The sequence below is a fragment of the Palaemon carinicauda genome, chromosome 7 (assembly GCF_036898095.1).
Source record: "Palaemon carinicauda isolate YSFRI2023 chromosome 7, ASM3689809v2, whole genome shotgun sequence".
Lineage (NCBI taxonomy): Eukaryota > Metazoa > Arthropoda > Malacostraca > Decapoda > Palaemonidae > Palaemon > Palaemon carinicauda.
The window spans coordinates 117727197-117742636 of record NC_090731.1 but is presented as its reverse complement, the minus strand read 5'-3'; the positions used below and the strand labels follow the sequence as shown (position 1 = coordinate 117742636).

Below are 15440 nucleotides of genomic sequence, written 5' to 3'. Positions count from 1 at the left end.
AAAATAGTGTTGATGCTATATTTCTTAAAGAATCCATATTGACAGTTTCAAAATAATCTGCTTGCCATCGAAAGAAAGATGTTGTCCACACATGATCGCACGGGTTACCTGTAACGAACAGTAAGAATAGAAAAATTATCTGCAATAATCGTACGGTTTCGTACGATTAAAACATCAATACATCAGTACGGCCCAGTTATTTCCAGTCAACAATATGAAACCTTTTATTAAAATCATAACTATATTGCCGTTCGAAAGGCCAGAAAGACCCCTATTTACTAATACCACTTCTTATTGCTATTCAGATTACACCTAAACCTAAAGTTCAGGATAAGATTCTTATGTTTCAGCTTCAACTGATGTGGTGTACATAACTCTACCTCTTGTTTTCCTTAACATGGAATTTCCATTAGAAACTGATCACGCTATCTACTTGGGTAGCGAGATCATTCCCGCTTCAAAGCAGGTAGCTAATATGAATTAGTTCACCGATCTGGAGGGTGAATCAATACCACTTGAGTAAATGAAAACAAACCAATTGGTTTTGGAAAACATTTCTTCTCTCATTCTGCGTTGAATTTATTTCTGAAACAAAGAAGCTTCACATTTCGAGGTCAATGCTCTCTAGCATTGTATGTTAATCCCTCATAGCCATTTGATCATTTCCTCTTTTTTTTTCTTTTTTTTTTCAGGGGGGAAAACATGAAATCCTTTGATATTCTGATAAATGCGTTGATCCTAATTGATATCCAAAATATTTTCTGCACTCACCTTAGTAGGTGAGTGATAAGAACTTTATGAATCCCATTGAAATCTGTTTAGCGTTACACTTTTCTTTACTGTATCCCTTCTCTTTTCTTTATGTTAAAGGGACCCGAGAAAAGACAAGAAAACTTTCATCAAGCCTACCTAGACATTGGTAAGGAAGTAAATGAGTCTTATTACACTTGATGATTCCCATCAAAGAACTGTAGATTTTTTAAGCCGATTTGAATCCAATGAAGCATTTTGTCACTGATTTTTATGGATTCTTTTTCAAGTTTTCCTTTTAGTTTTGCATTCAAAATTACTCCATGCTACTTTTTAAATGTTTAATTCCAAGAAAAAAAAAATAGACTGGCCTAAACACAAACAAAATGCATTTCAAAAAGTAATCAAATTATGGAAATGTTCATGAAGATCTGAACCATGAAATATCAAATCAAACGGCGAACAGCCTCAAAAAAAAAAAAAAAAAAAAAAAAATAAAAAAAAATTAAAAAAATTAAAAAAGGAAAGCCGGGAAAAATTCTTATGATCTTAGGATTAACCCTAATATTTAAAAAATATTCAATCATGCAAGAGGGAATTATATGGAGATGCATACATACTGTACATACACACACACAATATATATATATATATATATATATATATATATATATATATATATATATATATATATATATATATATATATATATATATATGTGTATATATATATATATATATATATATATATATATATATACATATATATATATATATATATATATATATATATATATATATATATATATATATATATATGTATATATATATATAACTGTATGTATGCGTGACTGTGTGTGTTTGTATGTTGTATGTTTGTGTGTTTGTGTGTGTATCTATAAAAACCTGTCAGTTTGACATATAATGCATGCGTGGTTCGTGATGCCTGCCAATGGAATTTTTTGTTATCACTCATTTAACATACACAAGATATTACGAGTTTATATGCTTAGGTAAAACCTTTAGACAAATACACATTTTGTCCTCATAGAGATCGCGTGATAAATTGGGTTTGAAGTTTGATATGAAAAGATAATAGAAAATGAAGATGTAATCAACCAAAGGCTCATCTTCATTTGATATTTTTATACATTCACCAACGTTCCGGTCTTTGAAAGGTGTCAAACAGAATCTTAGAACAAGAAGCCTGAAGGAGCTGTTGCTTATCACTGTCTGGACCCAAAGCTTTTGGCAAACAGGTCAAGCCAGAGACGCGGAGGAAATCAGGAGGCAGCGGGCAAGAACCCATTCTGGAGGGAGGTAGGTTGGGAGGGGGGGGGGGGGGTGGTTGCTGGTTGTTCCTAGCTGGGGAATGGCTTATTTAGAAATAAGAAATAAAATAATACTGAGATAACTATTTAGCAGGCGTTTCTATTTTATATGAGATCAATCTGTTGTATTCATTGCCTCCTGGACATGAGAGTCATGTAAACCTGTCAGTTGAACTGTATGACGAGTAGATGGCGAGGTCACATACTCTAAGGGTATTGGGGTGGGGTGGGGTTAGAAATACACAGGATTGGAGGAAGGGAAAGTGATATGGAAGTAGGGATTGGGGGTTGAGGTGGAAGTAATTGAGGATAGTAAAACTAGATCCTGGGGAAAGCCCTATATAAAGCCACTTCGAAAGGTGGTTATTCATTCGGTCACAAACATCATGGCGATCAAGAAGGTAGGTAGTTTGGTTTTTCGCTGTGAAAAAGTTTGGGGGAGAAATTTTAGAGCTTGAAAGGAATGTGATCTGCTTTTCAGTTATGAATATTTATTATTATCATGAGAAAAGATCGAGCTTTCGTTGATGGGACACGTTCTGGTTACGTATTACTTTGCGTAATCGGATTAGATTATGTTGACATATATGACTAGTAGTTTTCACAGTGGTAGAATAGTCATACTTCTATAAATAACACGTAAGCACCTTTATCGACTTCTGGTCAAAGAAAACTTTCCGTAAAGTGTAATCATGGTAAATTGAGCAGTAAGGATAAAATGTTTCAACATATGTATATATATATATATATATATATATATATATATATATATATATATATATATATATATATATATATATATATATATATATATATATATATATATACAAAACTTTATCACAATATGCCAAGTTAAAGATAAGAATTGATAAACTAATATTTAAGAGACAGTGCTCGATTAATAATAGCGTGCTATTTTTGCGCAATTGAAACAATTTGAAAGTTTGCGGCCCAATAATGAATGTTGGATCAGATTCATATAATACCCAGTGCTCTAAACGCATCATTCTTTTTGAGTAACGTACGTGAAACAGGAAGAAAACTCTGCCTACACAAACAAAACATACCCATTGTAAAAGAGAGATTAAAAACATTTTTGGTTACGTCATGTTCGTGATAGTACAATTAGTCCTTTTTTTTAGCTAGAACTTCAGAATTTATATTGAAAAAAAAAAAAACAGAAACTTTCTGGATATGTAGAGGTGACCTGTGGTAACTTCATTCAGAAAATTACAAAAAATCCTTAGACGGGTTTTAAAGTTATGGTAATGAAATGGCGGCAGTCTTGATTTTTCAAAATTTGTCATTTATTGCTTCTGAAGAGTAGAATTTATATCAGGCAATTTAAATATGCCTCATTTTTCATTGTATGATAATCGTAGAAGATATTCCCATAAATCTTTCAGTGCTTAATACATCAGTGTGAAATCATGTGCTTTTATTTAAAGAATAAATTTTTTACCGACACTGAAAAGAATATTCCCATTCCTGTTATGAGTAAAGTAACTGGTTTCTCCACATTTTGAAACAAATAAACTTTCTGCAGAATGTTATTTCCTGTCGAATGAAACCAAAATCTTTTCTCTAGGACAAAATTAGTTCCTAGTCATCCTTGTTAAAATATATTTACTTCCTTGTTCACCTATTTTCACACTGCAGTACACAGTACACATCTTGCTTATAAACACATTAATCGATGTATATGGTTTTAATCAGTATAAAATAAATTCAAATTTTCATAAGCAATAGGTCCATAGGAAAAGTACAGACAACTGGATATTCCTTTAAACGTGTAATGAAATGAAGCATCATTATGTGAAAATTAAAACGAAATATTTATGTACATTGGATTTTACGTTATTATGCAAACTCTTAGTTATCATATAAACGTAAATTACTCCATCTTTATGAAACATCCAATATACACATATTGAATTATATATTACAAAAAAGATAAGGACCGCAAGAATGTGACATACGCCGAAACATCGCCATGGGAAGCCATTAAATATATATCTAGGTTAGACTGAGAGTTTGCAGGCAAACACATAACACCTTAAAACATTGCTTTATTTGTTTAAAGTACAAAAAAGAAGGACCACTGTTAATTATGTAGCAGGTTTCTAAATCTTTCTTAATAGTTTCATCGGCCAAACTAAACTGCTAGTCCAAGTTGAGTAAGTAAATGAGCTTGTAGGTGCAGAAGCAAGTCCAGTCGTCATATGAACAACACTGTTCTTTGCACAAACTGTCTCCCATAGTTCTTTCAGGACACTTTCAGCCATTAGCTGCTAGAAATAACATCAAAAGATGAAATTCTCTAAGGTGAATGGTGAACCTTTTAAGAGAGCTATTAGGACCAGCAGCAAGAACCATCAACAAGCTTTAGAGTTAAGTGGCTGGTTAAAGACTACCATGATCATAGACTGTCCATGCTTTTCACCTTCTTCGGCAGCATTCAAGAGATAAGTGTAGGCCTCTATTGTATAGGGGTTGGTAGGAACAAGATTGATAAATGGTACAGGTAGTACAGCTGATTTACTGTAAGATGAACTTCCAAAATACTTTTCATCATAAATGCACTCCAGTTTGGGCATCGAAGACCCTGGGGCCATGCACTACACATCAGTAAAGTGTAAAATCGATGATCTGTTTCTACACTTGTAGGTTCTGGTACAAGTGTTTCTGTGTTTTCAGTATTCAAGTGCGGATAGTCCCGTGTGATAGGTGGATGATACACAGTTACTCCTTGAATTTCTAGAGCTCCAATGTCCATTCTGTGAGTTTTAGAAATGAATGTGTCTACATGAACTACATCTGCTTGTGTCACACACTTGATTTTTCTCATCTAGTAGAATTATTATGGCCATCTAGAGTTGCAACATTATAGTCAGTATTGTCATAAGTAAAATGAATATATGATTGTGGATCCACTGCAGTTGATGGATTTGTTGTAGCTGATGCTTCATAAAACAATATCTCTCTATATGGAACACAGAACCATAGGTTAGAAATTAATACTCTTGATTCATACTTCCTGTGTATTTAAGCCCTTAGACCAGTCTGTAGAGGGGAAAAAAATAATCGTGGATGAACAGTAATAGTAAGAGCATGCTAATACTGACTGACTTTCTTTGCCTGCTACCACAATTTTCTTTTGGTTTCAAATTTCCATCAATTAACATACGAACATAATCTGAAACACGTTCATAATTGCCAAAAATTACTTGTTCGGCAGAAGGGAATGCTTGACAATATTCCTCGTTAACAACGAAGCAATTTCTATCAGTCCTCTTACAGCTTCAGCTGAATTAGTTAAATGTCTTGCATTTATTTCATGAAACACACAACTCCATTCTTCCATACATTATTACCCACTGTCCTTGAACGTAATTAGTATCGTTAATTTATCAATAGAATATTAACATTCATAATTTTCTTCAAAATATTTACACAGTTTCATAAATACCACTGATTTTCCTTCTACTTTTTGTCCCTGAAGTGCAGAAAGCTTTGTACTGTCTGGTTTTGAATAGCATTTGTAACAAGATCAACGACAACAGACACACGGAAAAGAACCTCTTCCTAATTATCATTTAGTTGTTCAGTATTTGTGTAAACGTTATTAATAAATTCTCGTGATTCCATGACACTATGCTCATGAGAGATCTGTTTCCTACATTTTTGCACATCTTCGTAAACTTTCTTGGGATCTAAATTCGAACTCTTGCCTGATTTCATGTGATGCGTTAACTTTTTTTTTTTTTTTTAAAGCGCGGGGTCTTTTCTACATTTCACATGAACGACGACGGAGCCCTTGTTTTTCAGTAATTTTTGTATCACTGTTTCCTTCTGAAGTACTCGTCTGCATTATTTTATCCAAACCTTTAGTGGTAATCAGAGTCTCATCAAAACTGTTATTGCCTGGGAGTTCACACGGGATGCAAAATTTGGTTGTCTCCCATTTCTGTACTCTTCATTCTGCCTGAAAGTAAGAAGGATGAAGGAATAATCATACTGTGCCCAACATGATGTATTTTTTTGAATAGCTTTTACTGATTTAGCTCAATATGCAAAAATGTATAACTCAATAGCCTACTGATTTATCTGAGTTTTATTCACCAGAAAATAAAATTTTGATAAACCAGTTCATTTTTCCATAACAGCAATGGGAATATTCCTCTTCAGAGTCAGTAAGACTTATTCTTTAAACAGAAACCCTTAATTCCATATTGATGCATTTAGTATTAGAAAAATCTACGGTTATGGCTTCCATAAGTGTCATACAATAAGAAATGAGGCATATTTAAATTACCAGATTTAGATTTTACCCTTCAGAAACAATAAATGAGAAAATTTAAAATAATCTAAGATAACCTCCATTTTGTTGCCATAACTCGAAAACCCGTCACAGGATTTTTTTACGGATTTTCTCTGTGAAGATATCACAAGTCGCTTCAATATATCCTCAAAATTTTAGTTTGTCAATTTAAATTCTGAGGTTTAACCCTAATACTATTATACTAAATAGGGTTGAGCAATATGTTACGAGCTATTGGTTTAGCTGCCTTCATTTCATCCTTGTACTTTCTAGCATGAGATTTAAATATGGTCAATTGCAAGGAGTAAAGATTTTTAGTATTGTATATTTTGATGACAATCAGCAAACGGTTTACTTGTTTCTTAGCTTCTCTGCCCATTCAGATAGAAAATAGTACTTAACGATAGCATGAAGTAAGTGACGTAAGGAGTACATTCATACCCTGTTCTATTGTCTTCATTTCTTATTAAAACTCTTTCGGTATCATGTTAAAATATTCTCTTCCTGCACTTCTGAAGACAGTATTTATGATCTTAATTCATTCATGTATTGTAAATTTCCTGGAAATCATGTCGATGTTTTATTTCTTATTTTTGCCAGACAATTTGAACAAAACCATCAAACAGGACGCAGCAATAATCTATCAACCAAGCTAAACTATTCCCGAAGAAAAATGGCAATAGCCTTCTTTTACTCTGAATCAATCGATGAGAAAAAACCTTCATGAAAAAGATATCTTAAAGATTCTACAAATATAAATAATAAGATAGCTTTCCTGGTGTCCATATTCTATGACTTTATAACTTGATGAACTTTATATAATATTTCATATTTTTTCCTAACTAGACACTGGAATGTCAACTTAATCAATATAAGCTATATGGTTAAAATATCTTAGAAATCATATTGAGATTTTTTTTTTTTTTCAGAATTATTGATACAGATAATTTTAACGAAAATAAATGTAATCCCCCCCCCAAAAAGGGAAAAATCCGTAACCTGAAAGAAGTTGTGAAGAATAATGGATTAAAAAATCAGCTGATGAAGACATAGAATTAATAGGGTATGGATCATATTACGCACATTTATCAGTGGATTACATATTAAGAAATTATATCTAAAGAAATAATTTAAATGTTAATATACGTGATGAATTATTGTCAATGGAAAACAAGGTAATTAATGAAATTAGATAAAACTTCTTCTAAACATATAATAAGAATTAGTTAAGAAATAATCAAATATAGCTAAAGATTTGTTTTTTACTAGCTACATTACTAAAACTAATATATAATAAAAAATTTTCTATATCTCTATGCTTGCCGTACAGATACTTTTACACAGGGTCCAAATACAAAAGAAAATTCCAATATACTCGTCACATGAAACTGTATAATAAACATTCTTTTCATCTTTCATTTTCGAGGACAGCCTTTGTTGCCAAAATGTTTCCAACAATAAACCTGTTTTCTTAACTGATGTTAAATACTTGGTTCTTTGTTACCTTTTTTTATTTCCGCATCAAAATTAATCAATTTAATTACTTCTTTCAACAGTGAAATAAATATCCAAATCTGCTCTGTAGCTATTCCTGTTAAATTTTACTTCCCCCAAAAGACTATTTCATAATATTCCTTTATCCACTGCTTTATGAAAACCATAAATTTTTAATATACTGATTGAAATATCCAGCCCACAGCATCAATAGCCTCTATATCCTATCCTTACTATGACACATCAAACCTTTTATAAAATCATAAGAAATATTCCGAAAACCAAGCGACATAGGGTACCAAATTTATAGGGAGAAGCTATCGTTTTTAAATCTAATTTATCGATTTAATGTTTCAGGTGGGGCATCTGATAGTGGCACTAGCTGCGGTCGCGGCAGCTATGCCTCCCGAAAGCCCAGCGCCTGCAGCCTTCCGAAATACAGACCTTCAGCAAGAGGAAACAAAAGGGTTGCCCCAATATGGATCGAGAAATGCATATTCTAACCAAGAAAACTCAAATTATCCTGTTACTAATGATGCTTCCTATTCTGAAAGACCCCAAGACTTTCCCCTCCAAGATCAAGGCCTGAGATTTGATGGCCGGCAAGATGCACCTTACGGACCAGACCAGAGTAATTCTGCCCAGAGGGAATTCAGGCTAAATGCCAATATTGACCAAAGGAATTACAGGGGCCAGTCTTTTGAGAATCAACAGACTCAGCTCCAAGGTCAAAATTATGGGCCGAACCCATACGAAGATCCTTCACAAAGGAATAATGACCGCCTGGGTCAAAACGTGAATCAAGATCTGTCTGAAACTCAGCAATATAATCAAAGGCAAGGAAGTCGGGATCAATTCGTAGGACAAAGAACAGGAGTCTCTCAGCAGCAAAATGTGGATACAGAATCATTTAGTTCTGCTTCTTTCCAGAATCAACAAAGAACCCAAAATCAGTATTCAGAAGTTTCCTCATCAAGTGCCAGAATACCTGGAGCTGTACCCAATAATGTTGAGAACTCAGAAAATCAGGAGTTTCAGAGGTCAAATACAAGGTATAGAGGCAGCCAACGATATGATGACAGTCTAAATGCTCAAGAAGATCCAAGTGTAAGTCATAAAATTTCCTTATACTTTGGCTATTAATTGAAGTGTTGATTAATATCGTGACAAATTACGTATCATCATCACCATCATTATCATCATCTCTTCCTATGCCTATTGACAGTCCTCTCTATCTTGAGCTTTTAAATCAATACTTCACCATTCATAACCTCCTACTTCACACTTCATAGTCCTTAGTCATGTATACCAGGGTTTTCCAACTCTTCTAGTGTCTTGTGGAGGCTATTTAAAAGTTTGGAGAACTATTCTCTCTTGGGGAGTGCAAAGACCTTCCCAAACTATCGCAATCTGCCCCTCACCATATCATCCACATACGGCACTTGAGTAATCTCTCTTATAGTTTCATTTCTAATCCTGTCCTGAAATTCAACTCCCAATACCTTTTTGAGGGTTTTGTTCTCAAATCTACAAAATCTGTTGGATATTGTTTCATTGTCACACCACAACTCATCTCCATATTGTAACACCGAGCTCACTAAACTGATATATAGCCCGATTTTTATATACAATTTCCAAATTTTACTTAACCAAGCTATTGTGTGATTTTTTTTTTATTCTTTCATTAAACACCAATTCTAGAGACGCTGCATTATAGATCAGAGTTCCTAAATATTTAAATGATTCCATCTTAGTATTCCTTTTTCCTTCCAATGATATTTCATCTTCCATTACAAATTCCGTTCTCATCACCTCTGTCTTTCTTCTATTTATCTTGAGCTCAACCTCCTGTGATATTTCATGCATTCTGGTAAGTTAGCATTGCAAATGCTATGGTGTTCTACTAATAAGGACTGTATCATCAGCATACTCTAGGTCTGATAATTTCTCATTACCAATCCAGTCCAATACACCTCCACCATCTACAACTGTTCTGCGCATTACAAACCGACGAGGAGAATAAACAACATAGGTGACAACACATTCCCTTTGAGTACTCCCGTGTTCACTGGAAATATGATTTAATAGGACTCCACTAACATTAACTTTGCACTTACTAAGGTCATGAACAGACTTAATCAAATTTACATATTTAAGAGAAATTCCATTATAAAGCAGCCGGACTCTCTACAAAATTGGCCGATGCAAACTATCAAAGGATTTTTCATAGTCCACAAATGGCATCAAAAGTGGATTATTATATTCTACACATTACTATACTTCATGTCTTAGAATGAAAATTTGGTCAGTATAACTTCTACCTTTTCTAAATCCTGTTTGTTCATCTCTCAGCTGTTCAACAATATTTCTAGTCTCTTTAGAATAGGTATACTATATATTTTCATGACAACTGACTTAAATGTGATGCCTCGGTAATTATTTTCAACAACACTCCTAGCTCCCATTCATCAGGTTTTGCCTCTTCACGCCACATTCTACAAAATAATGTTATAAGTATTCCGGGGGGGGGGGGACTTAATTTTCTGCCAATATCATCTTAGCAGTTATTTCCTCTCATCCAGGGGTTTTCCATCTCCTGAGTTTTTTAATGATACCTTTGACTTCAAATACATTGAATTCATTCATGGGCACATCAAGGACTTCCTCAGCTTCACGTTTATTAATCAAATTATTCCCCTCAGTAAAGTGTTCCATCTAACGTTGCTTGTCTTCATCTTTTGTAGTCATAACAGATGCATCTTTTTAGAAGGGTATTTGCTTCTTCTTCTTTGCCCCAGAAGAGATTTCATTAATAATTCTATACGAAATTCTTAAACCATAGCCACTCCCTGAATTCATAGCTTTGTCAGCCTCATCTGCTTTCCTGTCTATAAATTCTCTCCAGTTATTCCTGGCTTTTCTTTTGACCTCACTATCAATACTGGAGTATTCACCATGCTATACCTTGTGATTTTCATTACTTCCTCGTAAACTTTCAGCAATCAATTTCTGGCTATGTCTCCTTTTTATAGTATCCCAAGTATCATTCGATATCAACGGTTTTCTCCATGTAACTGCGTGTCCCAATACTTCACTACCAGCTGACTGATATATATTCTTAATATCCCACCATTCTTCATAAATTGTCTGCTCTTCGTCTTTTGAAGTGTCTAAAACTGAAAATCTACTCTTACATTCAAATACAAACGTTTCTCTGTGCGTATCTTCTAGAAGCTTAGTTGTATCAAACCTAAATATTCTATATACACTTCTGTTGGGTACTTTCAGTTTTAATTTCAGTGGGGCAATGAGGGACTGCCAATATCTTCATCTCAATAGCTTCTTACATTTTTTTTTTCAGATATCTCCTCTCTTTATTAATAGCTATGTTTTCTATTTGGTTTTTGTAATTACCACATGGTGAAGTCCATGTGTATATTTCTGTATGTCCTTGTGGTAAAAAAGAGTACACTGTTAAAAACTTGTATTTAAAAAAATGGTAAGTCTGGCAACATTTATTCCAGGATTTTTACTGTCTTAAAAGCGGTTATATTACTGTCTTAAAAGCGGTTATATTAACGTAAAACAGTGATATTACGGTCATCAACCTGTAAAAGATAATAACAAAGTAAGGTAAAATTACGACCACCTGTATTTTACTGAAATACGGTTGAGAACAGTATATTTTTAATGGGAATTTTGGATAAAAATCACGGGTTTTTCTAACAGTGTAACTCCAATGACAAGTTTGTTTGTTGAACAAAAACCTATAAAAAAAAGTGGTCCATTTTCATTTGCAACTTCGCTAAGACCCTCAACACCATCACATTCTCTATACATCGATTATTTTTTCAAACTTTAACATTGAAGTCAGCAATCACAATTTTCATATCTCTCTCTGGGATCTCATCTATTACACTCTGCAGTTCTCAATAGTATTCCTCTTTTTCTTTTTTTCAGAGGAATAGCAAACTATAATACAATGCACTGCTTTGATTTAAAGCGTGCAAGTAACAATCTACTATTTACAGCTCTCCACTAGTTAATGCCTTTTCTGCTCTTGGTGTCATCATTCCTATCCCCTCTCTTCCAATCTCATCAGTTTATTTCTAAAGGAAATCCTTCACAAGAAATATGTAATTTCAGGTCGGTAATTACCAGTACTCCTATGACATTCGCTCAGAGGATACAGGTGACATGAAGTATCATAAGGAAAGTCGTGATGGAAACAAGGTAAGATGCCCTTCTCTTCTAGTATATTTGCCCCTCTACCCTGAGCTTTTTTTTTTTTTTTTTTTTTTTTTTTTTTTTTTTGACCAGGAAAGACAGATCTTATTTGCTAACAGTTCATACAACGATGTCTTTCAAACTGTAAAGTGAAAATTTTATTTATTTTTTCAATCTACAAACAAATACCCTTTGTTGAATCCTTAATCAAATCGTAACCTCACTTGTTTGTCATATTGTTTACAGGTAATTGGAGAGTACAGAGTGAAGGAAGCTGATGGATCAATGAGAATTGTAAAATATACTGCCGATGCCGAAAACGGATTCCAAGCAACGGTTAGTATATCAAAATATTATATCTGAATTATTTGCATTGCATAAAGAAAGAACTAGGAGCAAAGAGACTTTTGAAAGCTTCAACATAACCTTAAATGTTTGATTTCTGTTTTTACTGTTTATCTAATAGTTTTAACAGGTATACAAAAATTTATTCTAACAGATATACACAGAACTTAGTTTTGATTTCATTCAGGAGGAAGGACCCTTTTGCTTTCAGTTTTCACATCAATGATTTAGCTTGGCTAAGGAAATAGTTGACAAAAAGAGGATTATATTGAAAGTACGAGAGAGAGAGAGAGAGAGAGAGAGAGAGAGAGAGAGAGAGAGAGAGAGAGAGTATACTGTACAATAGTATGCATAGGCAACTATTAACGTACTTTTCTCCTGTGTTATGAATAAAAATTACATTGTAAAATCTTACCTTATCTTGTTTTCCAGGTGGAATATGTAATGGAAGATGAAGAACCTGTCGAATTCGGTGCCAAAATGGTTCCAAAATCTACTGCCTCTAAGAATCAGAGAAACTTTGGTAACAAAAGAGTTTTTGAACCAGCCAGAAGTAGTCCTGGTCTTAGCAACAGAAACCGTGAAAGACCTGTGAATCTTCCACGGCCCGAAAAGACAGAAGATATGTCACTCTTCTTGGATTCACAAACTACTCCAGGACAAGCAAGACCTCGCCCAGCTCTTTCTGGGGACAACAGAGACTTCCAGCAATTGTCAAACACAAGATATGACGAGTCTTTCCAGGAAAGCCTGGAATACCAGCACGACTCTAGAGATTTTCCAAGGAATTTCCAGACCTCTGAATTCGTCAATCAGGAAACTAGTGAAAGACAGTTTTCACAGAATAATATCAGGGGGCAGCCGCAGACATTAGACGAATCTTCTCTTCAGGGCCAGAGCAGGAGACCTTTCCCATTCCAAAGTAAGGGTAGTCAGCAATTCCAAGAGAGAGATCAGGCACAAGTCCAAAAGGATAACCGATTCCAGAATCAAAATAGAAATCAAGAAAGGTACAACTTTGACAACCGAGAGAGAGAACAGTACTTGAGTCAAAACAGAAAACAATTCCAGAACGAAAACAGCAACCAGTTCCAAGGGGAAGCCATAGTCCAGATACGTAATCAGGATAGATCTCAGTTCGATAATCAAGAACAAAATCAATTCCAAATTGACAATAGAGAACAATTTTCCAGTCAAAACAGAAATCGTTTCCAAAATCAAGACAGAAATCTCTACGAATCTAATGAAAGAGATCAAAGGAGAGAAAGCCAGTTCAAACCCCAAAATGTTAAACCAAACCAAAGACAAAACTTAGATACATTCCAGAATCAAAGGCAAAATTCTTTCCAGGGTGCTATACAAAATCAAGGAAGACATGCATTCAATGAGCAAGTAAATTCATTCCAGAGCCAAGAGAGCCAAACTTCAAATAATGGAAGAAATACATTCCAATCCCAGTACCAAAATGAAAACAACAACCAGTTCCAACAACAACGTGATCAATACGACTTACAAGAAAATCCTCAGTACTCAAATAATTTTGAAACACAGAGAAATGAACAGCATAACAGTCAAAGAAGGATCCAGTCCCAAGGGCAAATTAGACAGCAGCTGAGGTCACAAGAAGGCAACCAGTTCCAGAATCCAACAGCAAATAGACCAGTGCAACACTATGCTGAAAGACTTCAAACTCAAAATAATGAGTTCCAAGACTTCGAAGAAAATAATCACTCGAGACAGAGAGTAGGAAACTTCCCTTCTCAGGGTTCGAACCAATTCCAAAATCAGAACAGGCTCCTAGCCCACACAAACCGTGAGCAGTTCAGAGCTTCTTCACTTTCTGGACCCCAAAACCAGATTAAGGATGAAATTCCTTCCCAGTTTGCAGGTCAAAATAGATTGCAATATCGAGAACAGCAAAGCAATGTTGATGAATTCCTATCCTCACAGCAGAGCCAGTCTGAAGAACAACGTTATGGGGTTGATTCAGAAAACGGTAATTTTCAAGGAGTTTACCATGAAATGAATGACAAGAGATACGAAAACCAGAGGTATGGACAAAATAATGTCCAGGATGAGTCCTCAACCCTCGACCAGGTAAGTAACACCCAGGGGGTTACTTTTTCACAGAGGGATGAGTCTCTTAACTTTGAAATTAGAGACTTTGATAATAAATTTGATGGCATTTCTCAACACACTGCAAATTTTCAACAGGGGGAGCAGTTCTCTAGGAATCAACAAAATCAAGGAAGATTGTCTCCTATCGTGCCTGCATCTCCGGTAAATGAGTTTCAAAATCAACATCACTCTGCTAGCTTGGTTGGACAACAGCCTACAAACTTCAATAATGACCTGCCCAGAACAGCATCTTCACAACAATTGCTAAATAAGAATTTCTTACAGACTGCACCACAAGGGGCAAGCCAAGAACCCCGTTTTGGCCTTCAGCAAGGTCAAGAGCCCTTTAGGTCCTCCGAACCTGGCACTGTACCTCCTCAAGGGCCCGTGAGGCTCCAAAGGTTCGAGACCATTGCTGAACCTCACCCACAAGCGTAAAGATGTAAGTCTCTATAAATATAAATCTTCCTTTTACATCATGAGCAAATTTATGAATTTGCTCTGTTAAATCTGAAAGTGATTTAGCACTGGATCGAAAAATTAGATTGAATGTCCAAGGGTACATAATATACAGTTATACAGTATTGCTATTGAACTATCGAAAATATAATGTAATTTTATCAATAATAAAAAGTAAAAGATTAACTGTTTGTTTTTCAATTCAAAAGAAACCAGAAGTTATTACGGGCATTCTCATATCTACATACAAATGTAGCTTACTAATTCATGTTGCTCAAAAAGCTTATATATATATATATATATATATATATATTATCGAAAATATAATGTAATTTTATCAATAATAAAAAGTAAAAGATTGTGTGTTTTTCAATTCAAAAGCAACCAAAACTAATT

The 15440-nt window shown here is 34.4% G+C and overlaps 1 protein-coding gene across 2 annotated transcripts; it reads left to right on the top strand.

The window, feature by feature from the left end:
- The first annotated feature begins 2390 nt into the window (after nucleotides 1–2390).
- LOC137643993 (uncharacterized protein DDB_G0287625-like) lies at nucleotides 2391–15230 on the top strand. 2 transcript variants are annotated; one of them, XM_068376843.1, is made up of 6 exons: nucleotides 2391–2481; nucleotides 8253–9002; nucleotides 12042–12128; nucleotides 12369–12458; nucleotides 12900–14564; nucleotides 14682–15230. In XM_068376843.1, the coding sequence occupies exons 1-6, from the start codon at nucleotides 2467–2469 to the stop codon at nucleotides 15021–15023; spliced, it is 2949 nt and encodes a 982-aa protein (XP_068232944.1). In that variant the 5' UTR covers nucleotides 2391–2466; the 3' UTR covers nucleotides 15024–15230. The 2 variants fall into 2 exon arrangements, with proteins under 2 accessions (XP_068232944.1, XP_068232943.1); XM_068376842.1 differs by having other exon boundaries at nucleotides 12900–15230.
- Nucleotides 15231–15440: the final 210 nt, after the last annotated feature.